Source organism: Rutidosis leptorrhynchoides, unplaced genomic scaffold (assembly GCF_046630445.1).
Source record: "Rutidosis leptorrhynchoides isolate AG116_Rl617_1_P2 unplaced genomic scaffold, CSIRO_AGI_Rlap_v1 contig431, whole genome shotgun sequence".
Lineage (NCBI taxonomy): Eukaryota > Viridiplantae > Streptophyta > Magnoliopsida > Asterales > Asteraceae > Rutidosis > Rutidosis leptorrhynchoides.
Window position 1 is genome coordinate 23601 of NW_027266663.1, and position 20244 is coordinate 43844.

At 36.5% G+C, this 20244-nt stretch overlaps 2 protein-coding genes across 2 annotated transcripts; both read left to right on the forward strand.

The window, feature by feature from the left end:
• The first annotated feature begins 1189 nt into the window (after positions 1-1189).
• LOC139883656 (sucrose nonfermenting 4-like protein) lies at positions 1190-5577 on the forward strand. Its single transcript, XM_071867804.1, has 13 exons — positions 1190-1248; positions 1379-1466; positions 1825-2019; positions 2522-2656; positions 2748-2807; positions 3146-3235; positions 3650-3784; positions 4362-4506; positions 4576-4749; positions 4864-4927; positions 4999-5068; positions 5159-5273; positions 5486-5577. The coding sequence occupies exons 1-13, from the start codon at positions 1190-1192 to the stop codon at positions 5575-5577; spliced, it is 1422 nt and encodes a 473-aa protein (XP_071723905.1).
• A 2492-nt stretch (positions 5578-8069) lies between these two features.
• On the forward strand, positions 8070-9128 carry LOC139883652 (uncharacterized). The gene is made up of 2 exons (XM_071867800.1): positions 8070-8728; positions 8801-9128. Exons 1-2 carry the CDS (start codon positions 8070-8072, stop codon positions 9126-9128), a joined length of 987 nt encoding a protein of 328 aa, XP_071723901.1.
• Positions 9129-20244: the final 11116 nt, after the last annotated feature.

Consider the following 20244-nt stretch of genomic DNA (forward strand, 5'->3'; position numbering starts at 1 on the left):
CATTGCCCAAGTCTTTTTTTAGAATTTTAGGGTTAAAAGAAAGAAAGAAAGAGGCTTGTAACCTTTTTTTCCTTTCTATTTGTCCAGTTCCTCTCCTCATCTCTCTTTCCTGTGATTATTAAAGTACATTTTTGTTCACCAATGTATGTATATGCATTGTTCATGGGGAGCTCGAGACTGTAATTGTTCTCTCTCGACAAAAGAAAAAAAAAGTTTATAAAGTGAATATAAAAGAGTTTAAAGACAAGGTTTTTATTGCTTGCTTTTGTTTTTGGATGGTTTTATCGGCCGTATTTGGAGGTACATACACGAGGTTATTAAATAATTCTCTCTCCATCTGTCCATAAATATCGTTTTTTCATATATTTACCGTAATATCTTTTTTTATTATAATAATATTATTTTTATTTTAATTAATACGTGATATTCTCCTTCTATCGGAAATTCAAAACGAAAGATATGTAGAGTCTTTAAAATGACATTTATTCGGGGTACGATTAACCAACTAGGAATAATAATTTGGAATTTTCTTTTTTAGCTCATCAACAACACTTTCACAACCTAAACTCGAGAAAATCAGTTCAGTTAAACGATCTTTGTAATTTCATGCAATGGAATGTAATTGCATATAATTTTTAACCTTGGGGGATTAAAAGAGTAATTTTTACTGTTTGTTACTGAACATCCCCATCCATCCATCAGAGCTTCGTTTCTTTTCATTACATTACATTACAGGGTTTAAAAGAAAAGATTCGATCATATCTATTCTATTCTATATTCTATGAATTCATAAAACCTCTCTCTCTCTCTCTCTCTCTCTCGATCCCTTCTTCACAATCTCAAATCACGTCCCTAATATCCAATAACCCTCTCTAATTTGGCTTTTGCTTTTCGATTTTCATTTCAACCCAAAACCAACTGTTAGTTATCGTCTTCTTCCTCCTTTAGTTTAGGTGAGCTGTTCGCATCCATTTACTCTCTCTCTCTCTCCCTCCTCTTGGGATAGATAAGCAACCTGACCTGTGTAGGATTTGAGGAGGCTACTTTACTAGTATTTTGCTTAATTGACTTGACATAAAAACCTTCAAGCTGGAAACGAGAGTGTTGTAATTCCTCCAATTTGGTGCCCATGTTCAATTCTCCTGGCATGGTTACTCCTCCTGAAGGGGGTGGACCAGTGTTAGTCCCAATGCGGTTCGTGTGGCCTCATGGAGGAACCAATGTATGCTTAGGAGGTTCATTCAATGGGTTAGAGTTAGACTTTGTTTCTTGCTTCATCTTTCCATTATTGTGGGTGGATGCCATCCACTGAATCGATATTTTGTTTCTGCTGACATATCGTTTGTTTTTTTACACTTAATTGAATGGATACATGCAGTTGGACTCAGCTATTGCGAATGTCTCCTGTTGAGGGCAATCCTACAGTTTTTCAGATTATTTGTAGCATAGCACCCGGTTACCACCAGGTTAGTCCATTAGATGATGTTTTGAATCATGTTTCAATGGGCATCATGCTGTAAGAATAAGGGAAATGACAAAAATTGATGACTTGCGTTATCATGCTTTTGTTTAACTAAAAAGGAAATCGTTTTATCGTTTTAACGATTACGTAAAATGTGTATTCGAAACTATCGCCTTTTATTATATACGCGTCAATGCCTGGCGTTAATTAGTTATTTGCCTTATTAGCATTCAGGAATCATGGCTAAACCCCAAAAATTCTAGAAAATATTATCTGTTTTAGTCACATTTGTACGATTTTGCTATTCTATGATGAGGGGGAGAACCGTTCTTGAAAGGAATTTATTGATCATGCACGTGCAGTATAAATTTTTCGTTGATGGAGAATGGAGACATGACGAGCATCAACCTTTTGTAACAACCGCTGAACTCAGGATAGTAAATACTGTCCTTTTGTCTGTGGGACCTAACTACATTGATGGATTAAACCCAGATAATTCTACCAGAACTACTAACATGTACGAGGATGATGAAGACAGTGAAGCTTTTCGCCGTATGGTAAGTGGGCTTATATGTGGAAATCTTGCAATATCTGTTTTTGTTTCTTTTTCTTCATCTCACAATTATTTTCTCGTTGGAACACTATTTAGCGTGTCGGTGTTTTAGCATGATTCTATGGAAGAGTCATCGAAGTGATTGGAATCATATATGGTGCATGTCTTTTGCTATGATGGAAAAAACTTCATGTGTCTTAATATGACCTAACTGCAAAGAAAGCAGTCGCAGCTGGGAATATATATATATATATATTTTTTTTTTTTCTTTTCTGGAATCTGTCCTTGAGATGTTCTCCTGGCTATGCACAAGAAAATTCAAACTGACCTATTTATTGTTAATCTTTCTTTTCTCATTCCCCTGGTAATCACTAGACTGTTCAATGTTTTCTTCTAGCATCGATATCTGAAAAATACTTTTGTTCTTGTCTTGGATATGTGCATATCTTACACAAAGAGAAATTTTTGTTTCTCTGAAATATGGGTTTTGAATCTAATTATTCCAGGTTAGGATTTCAGACAGTACATTAACCGACACAATCCCAAGGATAACAGAGGCTGACCTGCAAGCCTCTCGTCAACGTGTTTCTGTGTTTTTGTCTTCACATACTGCATATGAATTGCTTCCTGAGTCAGGCAAGGTCGTTATAGCTTGCCGCTGGCTTATTTAAGATTTTTATGATTTTTGGGACTTGATCTTCCATTATTGATTTAGATGTATCTATCTCATAGGTTGTTGCATTGGATGTTGACTTACCAGTAAAGCAGGCATTTCACATCCTGCACAAGCAGGTATTTTTTTTATGCCTTCACTTTAGCTAATAATTTTCTGACTAGATTTAAAAAAAAAAAAAAAAAAAAAAAAAAAAACTTCATATTTTCGTCAGCCAAACATTACAAAGACTGGTTCACTTTCACCTTTGTAGTTAGTGATTATATTTTATGGAACATGTGACAAATCATTCATGTTGCCTTACTTGAAGCCCTTATAGATATGATTTTTAGCTGTTGGTGACTCGATGTCACCTTTGGTGCTACTATCTGCAAAAGTCGAATATTTGCTTCAACCTAATTAGGAACTTTGGGTATGAATCTTTTCCAAGTCATTTTATTACCTCTCTTTGTTCCAGGGTATCCATATGGCTCCTCTGTGTGACACCCGAAAAGGGCAGTTCGTTGGTGTTCTAAGTTCTTCGGACTTCATATTAATCTTAAGAGAGGTAAGTATGTAAACCTTTTAGCACTGGGTTCATCAGTGCAAGTTTCCAGTTGTCTATATTCTGGGGTTTTGAACAGCAGAGATAAACTCCTTTTTTTCTTTAGGCTTTTTCTGATATAATCTTTTATGCTCAACATTTCTTAGATCTTTCTGTTGAATATCTCTATCCCTCTCCATATGAAGACATATTTGATTTCAGTTGTCTTTTTGCGTTTTTGAGTAGAGCTATGAGTGTACAAAACAATCAAATGTATGAGGATGTTTGCAGCAATTTTGCATCTGCAACTATGTTTTTGTTCGAGTCTGCCAGCATTAATCAATGATTCCAATTTCCAACATCACTGTCTTTTCTTGTGTTTTGTCTATATTTTCTTTTTGTTTTTTGAGGGCTTGTAAAACTACCTACTTTTTGCAGCTTGGAAATCGTGGATCAAATCTGACAGAAGAAGAGCTTGAAACACACACTATCGCTGCATGGAAGGAGGGAAAAGCATACCTAAACAGGCAAATTGATGGTCAGGGGAGGGCTTTTTCAAGACCACTTGTCCATGTGAGTCATGTCCCTCGATGGAATGTCGTTGAGGGGCTCGTAAGTGTAGCTTTAGATATGCAAGTGCATTCGGCGTCAACTTGGGACGACACTGTTTCCGTTACCTTTTTTTATGCTGGCTTTTAAAAAATATTTTTTTTCTATCTTGATTCAAGCCATAATTAAATCTGTTCTTGCCTCTAAATTTCACCATTCTGCTTCATTAGTGTCGGATGACCTTCCTGTTACTTGGATGGGTTGTTTGTTTAGTTTTTATTTGCTCAACCCAATCAAGCACCCTTTTTTTTTTTTTTTTCATTTCTTTGGCTTGCTGCTTTTCTTTCTAAGAAAGTTTCCTGTATAAATACCATCATCCAAGAATTTCACTCGGTACTTGGGTAAGATGGGAGTATAATACCAGCTTCATATGTCTTAGTAAAATTGAAACCGTTCGCTTCTTTCTTTTTTGTCGTGTCTTATCTGGATGTACTAGTAGGCCTGTGGTTTATTGTCTTCATCTGTTCGTTATCTTCTTTTGGCGTTTTGGATTAAGGCAGCAACTTTATTGTAATATCCACCATGATTGGTCATTTTGCAGGCTGGGCCATACGATAACTTGAAAGACATTTCTTTGAAGATTTTGCAAAATAATGTAGCCACAGTGCCTATAATCCTTTCGTCGGGAGATGATGGCTCATTTCCTCAGCTTCTACATGTTGCTTCTCTTTCTGGAATACTGAAATGTGAGCTTTCAGTTTAGCTTCCTAAGTAACTGTAGAAAGAGTCTTACTAACAACATAAACTTAAATCAGGCATTTGCAGGTATTTTAGACACTGTTCTAACTCATTGCCGGTATTGCAACTTCCTATTTGTGCAATTCCTGTGGGCACATGGGTTCCCAAAATTGGTGAATCTAATCAGCGACCATTTGCAATGTTGAGACCCAATGCTTCGCTAGGTTCTGCACTAAATTTGTTAGTGCAAGGTGAGAATTTTGGCTTTCTGTAGTTGAGGAAAACAGATTGAACAGCTATATATCTTAGCCTTCGGTCTTGACCAAGCTAAACATTCTTATGCTTTGTTCATCTTTCGCTTGCAGCGCAAGTAAGTTCAGTACCAATAGTTGACGACAACGACTCTTTATTGGATATATACTGTCGAAGGTAAACTTTCTTAACAGCATTTTGAAATCCCTTCTTGTTAGTGTTTAATTTGGTAGTTCTTGTATTGGCAGTGATATAGCAGCTTTGGCAAAGGACAGAGCTTATGCACATATTAATCTTAACGAAATGACTATTCACCAGGTGTTGACTTGACACCTTTTTTATATCTCGTAATATTACACGAGATTATGCACATATTTATCTTGGGAATGTGAATCCTCTGTTTGATAGGCATTGCAACTGGGACAAGACTCGTATTCTGCTTATGAACAAAGAAGTCAAAGATGTCAAATGTGTCTGCGTACAGATTCACTGCATGCTGTGATGGAGCGATTGGCGAACCCTGGTATTATTATTAACAATAATAATTAATTAATCCTCTTTTAGATTTGACTATTTTGTCCCTGTATTTTTTGCAAAATTTGTCATTTCTTTTCAAGAAACATGAAATTTTCCGTTTTTGTAAAAGAAAAAAACTCCCTAATTTTGGAAAAGAAAAGGATGAATTTAGTTTTTTCTTTATACTATAAATGAATAGGTGGTTGAATTTGATTTCAGGGGTTAGGCGGCTTGTGATTGTTGAGGCTGGCAGTAAGCGTGTAGAAGGCGTCCTTTCACTTGGCGACATCTTCAGGTTTTTACTTGCGTAGCGGAAAAGGAATCATATCAACCCAAATATCTGAGGGAATTCTCTCTCTCGCCTTGTTGTTTCAAAGGATTTTTAGCCTCTTGCTGCTTGATTGATTGCCTTGCCTTTCTTTTTATTTTTATAGAAATTTAGGCCAAAAGGAAAGAGGGTCGTAATTCCTGAGAATTTTCCTCTAATTTCCCTTTGTGATTATTCAAGTAATTTTGTTCACAGTATAGGGAGCTTTTTTTTTTTTTTATTTCTTATATTATTAGTTCGTGTACTGTGTAATGTTATTTATTTCTAATGTCAATTTTATCAGCTATAGCCTATAGAAAAAGAAAAAATACGTGTTTTGTATATTGGAATTTGGACTATGTTAAAGTCATCCCAAAATTTATTTGTATTGTTAACTATTCGTATATTTTTTTATATAAATATCATATATTTTAAGACGAAAATAATATTTATGGATATTCTTATTTTGCAGCTATGTATATTCAATTAGATTGATATTCTAAAAAATAATATATAATAATATAATTAAATTTACGATTAGAATGGATTTGATATTGAAAATTAAAAAAAAAAATTATTATGTTTATATTAATATGTTTATCTTAATATAAGATAATATTTAAAAAAAATCAATATTCTTCGAGTACTTAACATCAAGTTATTTAAATTTAATTTTTTTATTTCAAAACATTAAATTAAATTAAATTTAGTTGAATAATTAACCACATCAAACTATCAACTTCTTTATATTAGTTTATAATCGTTATTTAAAAACATAAATCTGTGGATCCACCCGTATGGACGAAAAATCCGTATTTTTAAAAATTAATAATTTAAATATATCATAAAATTTATATAATAATTATTTATATTAAATATTATTAAATTTATATAAAATATTATATAAAAAAATTAATTTAATTTTATATTAATTATAATTATTATGAATTCATTTCAAAATTTATAATCAAAATTACAAATTTATCTTATTTTAAAAAATAATAAATATAATAAAAAATAAAAATTACAAATAACTAATTTATTTATTTTTATTATTTAAAAAATATATAATAAAAAAATTATATATTTATTTTAACTAAAAATAAAAAAATAACAGATTTTTATTAAAAATATATTCTTTTAAATAAAAAAAGTATATATCAATTATTATTTTAATTTTATTATTTTAATTTTATATTACTTATAATTATTTAATTATTTTAATTTGATTTTAAAATTTATAATTTTATTAAAATTAAAATTTATTTTATTTTTAAAAATAATAAACATGGTAAAAAGTAAATATTACATTAATTGTCCTTATAATTTGAAAAATAATATATATATATTTTAATTAAGAACATAATATAAAAATATAATAAATTTTTATTATAAATAATAATTTAATAAAAAAATATAAATAATATATATTAGAATTTAATTAAAAATAATTTTTTAATAATATGTCGTTTGAAGGGTACAGTACTTTTGTGTCCTTTTTTGAGCGGAGGTGAACATCAATAGCCGGACCGGAAACGGCGTTTCCGGTCCAACTAATCGCGGATTAGGGAGATGATTAATTAGTTATAACCGGTAATGGGGTTTCCGGTTTTAACTAAAACCGGTAGTGGGGTTTCCGGTTTTAACTTAAAACCGGTAATGGGGTTTCCGGTTTTAGTTAAAACCGGCAATCCGGTTTCCGGTTCAATTTCTATATAAAAACCTCCACCGCCTTAATTCTTCCGCATTGCATTTTCTCTTCTTCTCTCATCAGTAATTCTTCCGCATTACATTTTTTCTTCTTCTTTCATCAGTAAACGAGATTTTTTTTTAATTTATTTATAATATTTATTTATTTATTTATTTTATAAATATGTCTTCTTATTTAAATTTATATTGGAGAAGTTCTATACAATTCGTAGAAGGAAAGGTCGTGGTGGGTAGCCTTCCCGACGCAACGTATTTCATCGATGGTATTTTGAGCTACGATGATTTTTCTCAAGTAATGTGCGATTATGCCGGAATTCAAAGAGAACGGGTAAAATTGAATCTTATTTATGTATACGCGGTTGACAACGGTGAAAAACAATGTATCGTAATCAATGATGATGCTACGCTATCATTGATGTATCAACACCATTCTTGGAGTCGTGACTTGTTCATCAGCTACAATCCGATTCATAATTCGGACCGGACATCCGATCCCACTCAGGGATACGTTGCGCCCCAGCGGAGATCACTGCTGCAGAGGCTCGGGAGTCGAGTGTTCGGTAGCGTTAGACGACGCAGAGAGCGATCACCCGAGGAACCTCCGCCTGTCCTCCGGCAGCAGCCGCTCGTCATTCCGTATCGGATTTTAGGGCTGGACCCTCTCGTCCGGCTGGACCCCTTCGCGGGGGACAGGGTAGTAGCAGACCTCGCGGAATATGGGGAAACGCCTCATCGTACGATGACTACATCGTCCCACCACCAGGAGACTATCATGTGTTCAGCAACATGGATGGGCCTAATGAGATAACAAACCGCCGCATTCCTAGTGCTGCAGAATTATACAATGGGGACCCTAATAATATAAAGCTGGGAACACATTTATCTAACAAGGACGAGCTTCAAGGTGCGATAGCGATCTGGTCTACCAGGCGGGAAAGAGAATTTCGCACGACGAGGTCAGACCGAACAACATGGGCTGCAGAATGCGTTAATCGTCCAAACACACGTTCTAATGAGCCGCATGATGGTATTATATGCAACTGGAAGATCCGGGCTTCGTTCAAGAGCGAATATCGCACGTGGCAAATTACTATGTGGTGTGACGGGCACAATTGTGAAGGAGCGGAGAACGAACGTGAAGACAGGAATATTTCGCAAGCTCACGTTGCCCACGTCATAATGGGAAAGATTCGCGACCGTCCAAATTACCCAATCAAGTCCATAGTCGAGGACTGCGAAGCAGCATTCGGTTGTAAAATTGGGAGGAAAAAAGCTTGGGACGGTAAGCGAGTGGCAATGAACCATGTGTATGGAGACTGGGAGACAAATTTCCGCCAACTTCCCGGCTACATGAGAGCTCTTCAAAACTGTCGAGATGGGACCGCAGTGCAGTGGAAGTTCATGAAGGAGGACGGGATTGTGCACAGCGGTCGGAAGATTTTCAGGTACCAACGCATGTTTACCGAGCACAATAATAAGAATTTTACTCCGTATACTGATTATTGTTATTCATCCAGGTACGTATTTTGGCATTTCGGTGCCACGAGAACCACTTTTCAACACAGCCACCCTGTAGTTACTGTCGACGCAACGCATCTTCGTGGGGCGTACAAGGGTAAGGCGATTGTAGCGGTCGTGAAGACGGCCAACGACAGAGTCGTTCCGGTCGCATATGCGATCATAGACGAGAAGTCTATCCACAGTTGGTATTGGTTCTTAAAGTACCTGAAAGTTTACGTTCTACAAGATACGTTCACATGCATCATCTCTGATCGTAATTCGGGCATCCTGTCCGCTATTGCGAAGCTCGATACCAAATTTCCAAACTGGAGAGTTCACAGGTGATGTTTACAACACTTTAATTGTAATTCCAAGTTCAAATCAATCCATTAATTAATTCTCGATTCCGGACAGGCACTTAAAACCGGACCGGATTTACTTAAAACCGGACCGGATTTACTTAAAACCGGACCGGATTTACTTAAAACCGGACCGGATTTACTTAAAACCGGTCCGGATATAATTAAAACCGGTCCGGATTTACTTAAAACCGGTCCGGTTTTACTTAAAACCAGATATCCGGTTACCGGTTTTTTAAAAACCGGTACAGAAGTTAAAACCGGAACCGGGTCACCGGTTTAATGTAAAACCGGGAATTCGGTTCCCGGTTTTACATTAAACCGGTGACCCGGTTCCCGGTCCAAACTTCATCTTCAACCTCCCGACCTTCTCTCTCCCCGACGCCGTCCGTCTCGCTGCCCAACCTCCGTTCCGGCGATTCCGGCCACAATCCCGGTACCAATCCACTCCTCTCGACCTCACGATCATTAATATAACCTCTAATTTTCCTAACTCGTCTCCGTTTTCGTTTAATTTAAAAAAATCAAATTAGGGTTCGTCGGAAAATTTGGGGGTTTTGTCCGATTGAGATATATGTTAATCTACGTCCTCTCACGATCATTTCTATGTAAAAATTAAGCTTAAAATCACATGAATTCGAGGTTAATTTTACCTTCAAAGTTTTGGAGATTGTAGAATTCGGACCGAATTCGATTGCTTTGTGTTTGTTGATGTTGGAGGAAGCTTTAGGATGCCGATTTCGGGTCAAACTCGCCGGAATTCGATTGACTCGGTCTCAACTCACTCTTGACTCAAGCTTGACTCACCGGTAAAACGAAGTCCGATCGGTATGCTCCTTTGACGAAAGATGATCCTTACTGCCTATTCTATGTCATATAATTTTTTCAAAATTTTCGGAATTTTTTAGAGAAACGGATTTGTGATAAACGGAAGTGAAGACGGAGAAAAAATAGCTTCGTTTTGTGATAAACGGATTTGAAATTGTGTTTCCAGCTGGTATAAGTATTCTTCCGGTTTTCGAAATTTTTTTTCTTCCCAACTGCCACGTGGCAAGCTCTGATTGGAAGAAAAAGTCGGTCGATTGACCGGTTTTGGGGTAACCGGTCAGACCGGCTGACCGGGTATCCCAAAACCGGTCAATCGACCGACTTTTTCTTCCAATCAGAGCTTGTCACGTGACAGTTGGGAAGAAAAAAAATTTAAGACCGAAAACGGAAAACCCGGTCAACCCTTTGACCGGAAATCCCGAAACCGGTCTTACTTAACACTTAATTACGTTTTCTTAATTAGTTGGACCGGAAACACCGTTTCCGGTCCAACTACAAATGTTCACCCCGTCCTTTTTCCGGTCAAATATTTACTTAATTTAAAAAAAAAAAAATTGTAATTTCCTCGTCGTTTGAAAAGAAAATATATCCATCATAAGTTATAAAAAAAATTATATGAATTTTATTAAAAATATTTTTTTAAATAGTAGACATGAATTTGATTAAAAAACCTATTATATTAAACAAGAATAATTAGTATGTCAATTAGGGGATTACTGTGATAGACAGTAGCGGTTAATCCCCCCCTTACATATTGATGACTTTCACCAAAGATTGAAATCCTGGCCTTTCATTGCTCTTTTTTTTTTCTTTTCCAGTCCGTGACATCACGTGAGTTTGCATCCATCTCTGAAAAAAAAAAAATCTGCCAAGTTGAAATCTTCTTCACATACACGATTTCTCTTCTTCTTCTTCGTCGATCTCACTTCTTCTTCTTCCCCCTTAATATAGCATATTTCTCTCTCTTTGGGCTAAACAATTTTGGCTTTTTTTCCCTCGCTTCTTCTTCTTCGTCGATCTCTTCTTCATCCGTCGACAATTTTTCGCAGGGACCAGTTCATCTTCAGTCTTTTTCCTCATCTCTTCTTCCTTTCGAGTTCTGTCTCTCTGCTCCAATTTTTTTTTTCTTTTCTTTTTGATTGATGGGAAATAAGCAGGAGAGAATGTCGTTGAAGTTTGATAGAAAATTGAGGTAGGTCTTGAAATTGTTACTATTAATGGACGTTACAAAATTAGTTGATTTTCTAACGTGAGACTCGTCGCCGAGAAAACTCTAACCGTCGGTAATTTCTCGAACCGAGAAAACTCATCGTCGCCGTGAGACCCGTCGCCAAGACCTTCAAACCGTCGGTAAGAGCCCTTACACACATCAGAATTCCCTGAAAATCACATACATAGGATTGCCACGAAGCCTATTACAACATATGTGAAATCAAAGCCAGATCGGAAAAATCTCAAAAATCCAACATGTTCACGACGACGAGCTCGACGAACCGAATCGAGACATATCAAATTCACCAATAACCACAGGCGGCGCCACCGTTAAGAGCGGCCGACCAACGCTGATGCAGAGTTGCAGACGAGAGAGATGATAACGAGAGAGACTGTGAGGGTCAAAATGAAAAAGAAAATTATATTGTATTGTATTGTACTAAAGAGGACTTAACATTTTTGCCCTCATAAGTCTATGATAATTGCAAGAAGACCGGACAAGAGAATATGGGCCGCGCGTCCCCTTGGGCTGATCGGCGTGATGTAATTGAAGACGAGAATAATACACGACATCTCTCGGTTACAAAATAAGATAGATGTCAAAGGAATATTGAGACACATGTAATACACGTATACTGATTTATGACACCTGGTAGAAAGCAGTGTAATTATTTTTGCCACGAAAATATTCTGGCACTAGAAGACATATATATATATATATGGATGCGACACTTTTTTACATGGCAGTCTTAAGAGCCGAACATAAAAAATTTGTCTTAAAAAAAATTTACGGGATTGATAATTCTGATTAATTAAGAAAAGAAATCAATTAAATTTATCCCAAAAATTAAATTTCGAGCTTTATTTTTCAAAAAAATAATAATTATTGTAAAATTATAAGACAATTATTGCCAACTATCTGAAATTAATTACACTAATACTCGAAAAATGAGAGTTACGGGACTGATTTATACTCGAAAATTACATTCACGAGATTAAGCAATTTCCGAAATTGACATTCACGGTAATATGTGATTCCCATAAATGATATTTACGGATAACTGTCCAATTAATTCAGGTGGTTGCCAACTACCCGTCAAAGCACAATATCTGTAAAATCCGAAAAGGGCATTTTCGGGCACATTTTGGCTATATAAACCGTCGGAGCCGATTTCATTTTTGCATTCTTTTAGAATTCATAATTTTTTTATATTTTTATTAAATATGTCTTCCTATTTGAATTTATACTGGAGGAGTTCCGTACAATTTGTGGATGGCAAGGTTGTGGTGGGTAGTGTTCCCGACACAACGTATTCCATCAATGGTATGATGAGTTATGATGATTTTTCTCAAATAATGTGCAATTATGCCAGGATTCAAAGAGAAGGGATAGAATTGAATCTAATCTATGTATACGCGAACGATCACGGTGAAAAACAATGTATCTTAGTGAAAGATGATGCTACATTATCATTGATGTATCAACATCATTCTTGGAGTCGTGACTTGTTCATCAGCTACCATCCAATTCATAATTCGGATCGATCATCAAGATTCAATGCCGGAGGAGAGTCAAGTAGTTGGTCTCGCGGACGACAGGGATACAGCTCCTCCAACGAGGATAACATTGTTTCGCGCACAACAAATTATCATGTGTTCAGCAATATAGAGGGACCTGATAAGATAACAAACCGCTGCATTCCTACTGGTCCAGAATTATACCATGGTGACCCTAGTGCCATAAAGTTGGGAACGCATTTTTCGAACAAGGAAGAGCTTCAGGGTGCGATAGCGATCGGGTCAACTAGGCGAGGAGCAGAATATCGCGTGACGGCGGCAAAACGGATAACATGGGTTGCAGAATGCGTAAATCGTCCAAACAAACGTACTAAGAAGCCTTATCACAGTATTGTATGCAAATGGAAGATTCGGGCTTCGTTTAAGAGCGAATATCGTACGTGGCAAATGACAGTTTGGTGTGATGGGCACAGTTGTGACGAAGCAAACAACGAATGTGACGACAGGAATATTTTGTAAAATCATGTTGCCCACGTCATATTGGATAAGATTCGCGACCGTCCAAATTACCCAATCAAGTCCATTGTTTCCGACTGCGAAGCATCATTCGGCTATAAAATTGGGAGGAAAAAAGCTTGGGACGGTAAGCGAGTAGCGATGAACCAGGTCTTTGGAGATTGGGAGACAAATTTTCGCCAACTGCCTAGTTACATGCAAGCTCTTGAACACTGTAACGATGGGACGAAAGTGCAGTGGAAATTCAAGAATGAGGACGAGATTGTACATAGCAACAAAAATATTTTCAGATACCAATTCATGTTTACTGAGCACGGTAATATGAATTTTACACCGTATACTGATTATGGTTATTTATTCAGGTACGTATTTTGACATTTTGGTGCCACAAGACTCACATTTCAACACTCACCCTGTAGTTATTGTCGACGCAACGCATCTTCGTGGGGCGTACTAGGGAAAGGCGGTTGTAGCGATTGTGAAGACTGCCAACAGTAGAATCGTGCCAGTCGCATATGCCATCATAGATGAGGAGTCGAACCACAGTTGGTATTGGTTATTAAAGTACCTGAAAAAATACGTTCTACAGGATACGTTCACAAGCATCATCTCTGATCGTCATTCGGGCATCCTGTCTGCTATCGTGAAGCTCGATAGAAAATTTCCAAACTAGGGAGTTCACATGTAATGCTTACACCATTTTAATTGTAATTTTGAATTCAAATTAATCCATGAATCAATTATTGCATCTACACAGGTACTGCATGGAGCACGTTCGTGCTAATATGTTGTCAAGCGTCCCAAAAAAGAAAGGATTATTTGGCTTATGTTGGGCCGTGAGTATCGAGTTGGATGAGACTAAATATATGAAGGCACGAAAAGATCTTATAGACACGAGTCACGCTACATCTACGTATCTGCAACGTATTCCCCTTCAGAAGTGGACATTGTTCCTAGACGGATTCCAACGATGGGGCATAACTACGTCGAACGACGCGAAGAGTTACAATAACGTTCTCAGAGGGGACAGCTTCTTGCCGATCAGGGCGTTCGTTCAGGCCACGCATGCAAAAGTTATGGTGATTTTTGTCGACTAGCTGACGAAAATAAATAGATATAGCCAGGCACTTGCACCGATACCGACGGAGACATTCGCTGCCAACAAGATGCGTGGCAGACGGTACGAAGTCTCGTTATATCTAAATGCTCCCGGACATACATTCATTGTGAGATCTCTGCCATTGCGTCTCGGAGTTGCCGACAGTGAACATACGGTTCGATTTGAATTGGGTTCATGCACATGTCTATAGTGGTACACCTATAGGATTCCTTGTTCTCATGCAATGGCCCTTGTGAAGGTACTCAACGTCCGTTGTCTAGATCTCGTTCATCGTTTCTACACAAGAGATAATTGGAGACAACAGTTTAGTGGTGTTTTTGATCCTCTGCCAAATTACTGGCCCGAATCCGACTACTTGCTTCTACCAGATGATAGTCGAATGGTTCATCATACCAGTCGGGGTCGCAAAAGATTTAACAGACAATAGTTTGGCTCGATAGATTACGCCAACGGGAAATGGCGAAAACCACAAGGGTGTAGTACGCGAGAGACCACGAAAGAAGGAAATGTCGTTGACTCATACACCGGCAGATATATTGTCCTTGAATATGTTGCACGACCCATATGGACTTCAAGAAAATGCGCCTCTCGATAATGATGACTATGATGATGATGACAACGATGACGACTCGCATGATGATGATGATGTTGATGGTGATGGTGATGATGATGATGATGAGTATAATGATTGATCATTATTTTATTTTATTTTTAAGTTATGGCGACGACTGTGATGAATAATCGTAACATAATTACTCGTTGATCACAAAAAAAATTTAAAAATAATAATTAACTCTTATTCGTAACTAATATAAAGTAGTACTCGACAGTATACAATCTATTCGTAAGTAGAAGATACTAGCTCAAAGGTATAATCAATTGTCCCTTCTCTTCTTCTGACCTCTACCTAAACGATCTTGTCGTTGCAACTCTATCTCCTCCACAGATGGTGCGTGATCATGAGTCTGAGAATCTGAGAATTACGGTAATTTGAAACAATTAGATTTATCAATAACTGTATATTAATAACACTATGTGTATAATATAAATGTATTACAAACATTCACTGAAATGTACACATACTTACCATGGAGAGAATGACCTCTGAGCTGCCTTGAGAACTCAGCCATGGAGGCTGCCCCGGCGGTGGATGTGTCGAAAATCCCCCAACTCGACTTGATGCCTAAGCCCATATGAATTATACCATCATGTGAGTGAGGCTGAGGCACAGCCTGATGCTCATCAACTAAAGTGGTCGGTTGTTACTGCTGCTGTATGCCAGCCCAAAGACCATCGAAGCTGTACTCGACAGGATGTGCCGGACCGACAGGATCTACAGTCATGGAGGACCCTGCAACATCCAAGCCTGTGACCTGATGTGCGAACCGCTGAAATGATGAAGTGGCATACGCTAAATCATCGGAAGTAAATGTTTGCCAGTTCATAATCTCCTAGAACCTCATGTTCACATGTCCAGTTAACAAGTCATCGCTCTTCAATGATGTTAGGTCTGGCATATAAGATCTTATACTATAAAGAGGGATTGGACTTACGAGTTTCAAGTGAAGGATCAGATTGAGAACTTTTTCTACTTCTCTTCACTTTGAATTTTTGAAGAGTTTTTAGGAGCTTTGGTCCTGTTATTATTAATAATAGGGTTGTTATCCCCCCCTCTTTTGAACAACTAGATGGGGACCACACGGTTAATCGTATATGGGAACAGTTTGCCAAGTTCAAGTGTGATTTTGGCCATTTCTTGATTTCAGATATTGAGGGTTATTCTTGACTCGGGTAAAGATTTTTGTCATGCTCCTTTAAAGCATGCATCATACATATCAGCCTCTTTCGATCATGTTTGTTTCAAAAAATCTACCTACTATGTAAATAGTTGTTTCAAAATCTAATATATGTGCTGATTGTTGAAAGGAAAAATGTGATCACTAATACACGTAAAGTTTATATAATATTTGTGTATTCGTATGATGTATCTCATTTTTGGTGGAATCATATACAATTTACTTGAGATACAAGTTTAAATGTCAATAATCTAATGGCTCCTCGATACTCTTTCTATTGGTTACGAGCAATAAGGTAGAAAAAAATTATAAAATTAAAAAAAAAAAAATCCTCTTAATTAAAACTTATAATCCACAAAAATATCACAACACAATACAAATATACATGTCACGCCGCTTAAGTACCGTGGCTTTAGTCTTAGTTATTAACTTATTATTATTGTTGGACTATAATAACTGGGCCTTGACTTTGACTTGGAGTATCCCAAGCGAGAAAAAGTAGTTAACACAAGAAACGACAGTCAACGTCGTCGTTTTTTTAATCGTTTGAATTTGTTCGAAAGAAAACACAGTAGCTGGCTCAGAGAGAGAGAGAGAATGGAGAGATTGAGCGAGGAAGAAAGGAAGGCACTTAGAGGGAGCAAATTCGCACCTCTTCCTCCTCCTTCGTTGTCTTCTTCTTCTTCGTCTTCTTCTTCTTCGTCTTCTTCTTCTTCTTCCCGTCATCAGCAACCCAGGTGAGCTTCTTCTATCTGAGCAGTTTCGATTTTTAAAATTAGGGTTAAATTAAATCAAATCAATCGTATTTGAATTTCGTACAGGTTGGCTCACCCAGGAGGACCATTGACGACGAACAAAGCTGCGGCATTGGCTAAATTCCTTGAACGCAAACTTCAAGACCCTAATGGATTGGCTTCCATAAACCCCGATCTCGTCAAACTTGCCATTAAAAACGCTAAAGATGCCGTCACTGCTTCTTCCAGTAATAACAACTTTTTTTTCTCCCTTGTAATTTTTATCGATCCAATTCATGAGCAGATACTGAATTATTCATGATATTGCTCGAAGGAGCTCATATGAAAACACATCAATTGTTGAACATGTTTGTGATTATTTTATTAGCGTCAAATGTCAGTCTTCCATGTATTTGTTCTATGAGCAGCAGCATCTGAGAATGAATATTTTATTAAAGGTGGTGCTGCTTCGGATTCTGGTAGACTGATCAAACATGTGAATTCCTTCGATGACCCTGAGGTATGTGTATGCATGTTCTTTATGCATTATTGTTGAAATAGAGAAACTTGATGTTGGATCAACTCTAATCTGACTGTGGTTGCGACAGTATTCTTCCGAAAAAGAAAACTTAGCACTAGAGAAGAAACAAAAGAAGAATAAAAAGACGAAGAAGAAGAACGATAATAAGAAGAAAAACAAAAAACAAAAGGTTGGTTTGTCTTTTCATTCATTCGAGATCCTTTTTCTTTCTTAATTTAATACAGTTTCGGTCATTTCATTGTGTAAGTTTGGATTGCGACTGAGATGTGTTTTTTTCGTGCTTAATTTATAGGTAGAGGATGCTGCGTTCTAAAGCTGAAAAGACCCAAAAGAGGTTGACAATATGATCTTTGGAAGAGGGAGTAAAGGCCAGGACCAAATGAGAAAAATTCATGATTACGCACCGAATGAGATTCGATTTTTGCATTTTTCAAGTGCCTATTCGGATTAACTCTGTATGTTTCTGATTGTCAACTCCTATGGATCTTAAACCTTGACCTTAAAGTTTTTAATGTACAAGATTCAATGTTTTCCATTCAAGGGTTGGTTTTTCATTTTTCTTTCACATTTCATCTCACTTTCTTATACTCTTTTCCCATTCATTTAAAGATTGCTCGTGTATATATTTTAGGTTTCAACTTGTGATGATAGGATCTGTAATTTTGATGATAGAATTTATATATTTACATACAGTACAGTAGTTTCTAATCTTCAGGGAATTGCAAAGCTTGACCATAGGTCCTCTGTACACTTTGCAAATTCTATTTATCCATGTGGAAAATCGGACTCTAAAAAATCTTTCCGTTGTCCGGTCCGATGAGGGACCCTGTAGAAGATACAACTTTTCTTCAAAGAGTCCCCAGGTGACAATACAATAGTAGATGACATGCTATCTGTTTTTAGTTTGTCTAAACCAGTAATCATAAAAATGAATTTGGCTTTATGTTATCTAGAACCGAGTCAATTGACAATTAAGCAATCAATACGACCATCACAGTCGATTTAAATTTGGCGGTTTCAAACCGATTTCATCTAGAAAATCGGTTCAAGTACACTTCATGAATCTCGAGGGTTACTTGGTCATTTCCGGACTCATCTTTGTGCAGGTAGCTGCGAAGAAGAAAACTATCTCCAGACTCATCTTTGTGCAGGTATATGTATATGTTCATTTTTTGGATCGTTGGAAAAATTTAAAAATCAAATTCCAATTTTGAGATATACTTGGAGCTAGCTTGTTGTAAAGTAATGGTGTCTTGCATTTTCTCTTCCAGACTATTCTGCATTTGGTTGGACTGCCTTACATATTTCTATCAGCAATGAAGAAGGAGAGTTTGGATGGGAACGGGATAGCCTTGTTTTCAGCTGCCTTGGGTTTTCTTTCCCTGCTTCTTGGAGAATTAGGTTGCTGACTGACTAACCAACGACTATGGTTTCTCTGCTTTCCATTTTAGTTTCCTTTTCGTAATACATTCGTTATGTCTGTCAGGTCGGAAACGCAGCCGGATTAATTTGTTGAGACTTTACATGTTTGGATCTTCCATTAGTTTTGCTTCTCTCCGTATTTTGGGATCATTAGGAGCGAAATAACAATGGAGGTACACTAAATTTTGACAAATTTTTCCATTGCTTTTACTTGTCCTTTGCCTTCCCGCATAGTCGAACTGTATATTGAAATCTACTTGACAGAAGTTCAAAGACCTTCAAGCCCGATTAAGTATGATTACTCTACTTAACCTGAGCCAATTAATTACTTCAGCCCATTCTATATAGGTCATTCAAAATCCAAGTGAGCGGATAATTAGTCTTGAAGCTCAAGAGGGTTTCCGTGTTGCCATTGTTAAAATTCTATCGAGCCATCATCTCTGCTTCTTTCCATTTTTCGTACTACTCACGACTATCTGTATTGCTAAAGTTGTTGTTGTGTTTTCTCAGGGTTGCTTTTGCAGTTGTTTGTAATCAGCACAGTAATAACGGTCATAGGAAACATGTCACCTCCCAAGAAAGCACGTTGATCGTAACTTCATTCCTGCGTGCGTTTTATTCCCCACACAAAACAATCTTCTTGGGCATGATAAGTGTTATCAGCTGGATTATGATTTACTTTCTTGTAATATCGAGATCTACACATCAATCGAAAAACACATTATCGTTCATTTCAGGGTTTTAATTCGTTGTGATATACTCAGAATTTTAATTTTCTATTTTTTATGGCGACTTTAGTCTAAACTCATACTCCATCTATACCTAATTAACTGTCATTTTATAAAAATATGACAATTAATTACAGAAAGAGATAGTATATATTATTTTTGTATTTAAATAGTTCACACATTTGAATTTTTTACACATCAATATTATTAATTTTAATATAAAAATTATTTTTAATTTACAATTATAATATTTTTCTTTCTCAATTAAATTATTAATTATATGTGGTGTAAAATTGGTGAAAAAATAAAAATATAAAAAATATATTGATATTTTCAAAACGTCAATTATTTAAAGGTAAAAAAAATATATCAAAAACATCATCTATATACAGAATGAGTATTTGTCAATCAAAAAGTACAGTTTTAAGTCAGATTTGACAAAAAAATTCCACTCAAAAGTCGATAGGTTTTTGTTAAAGGTTAGACAAGTTGAATTCTTCTTTGAAGCAGCACGACGCCAATCAAGTTTTTAATAGCGAATGCGAGTATAATACTTTTTACAACACAATTTGGGGGGTAAGAATTATGATGCTATGAATATGACACATGTACTGAAATCCTCTTTGAGATTTAAATTAAGAAGGAAAATTTTGATCTTATATAAGAAAAGGAATGTTAGAAACAAAA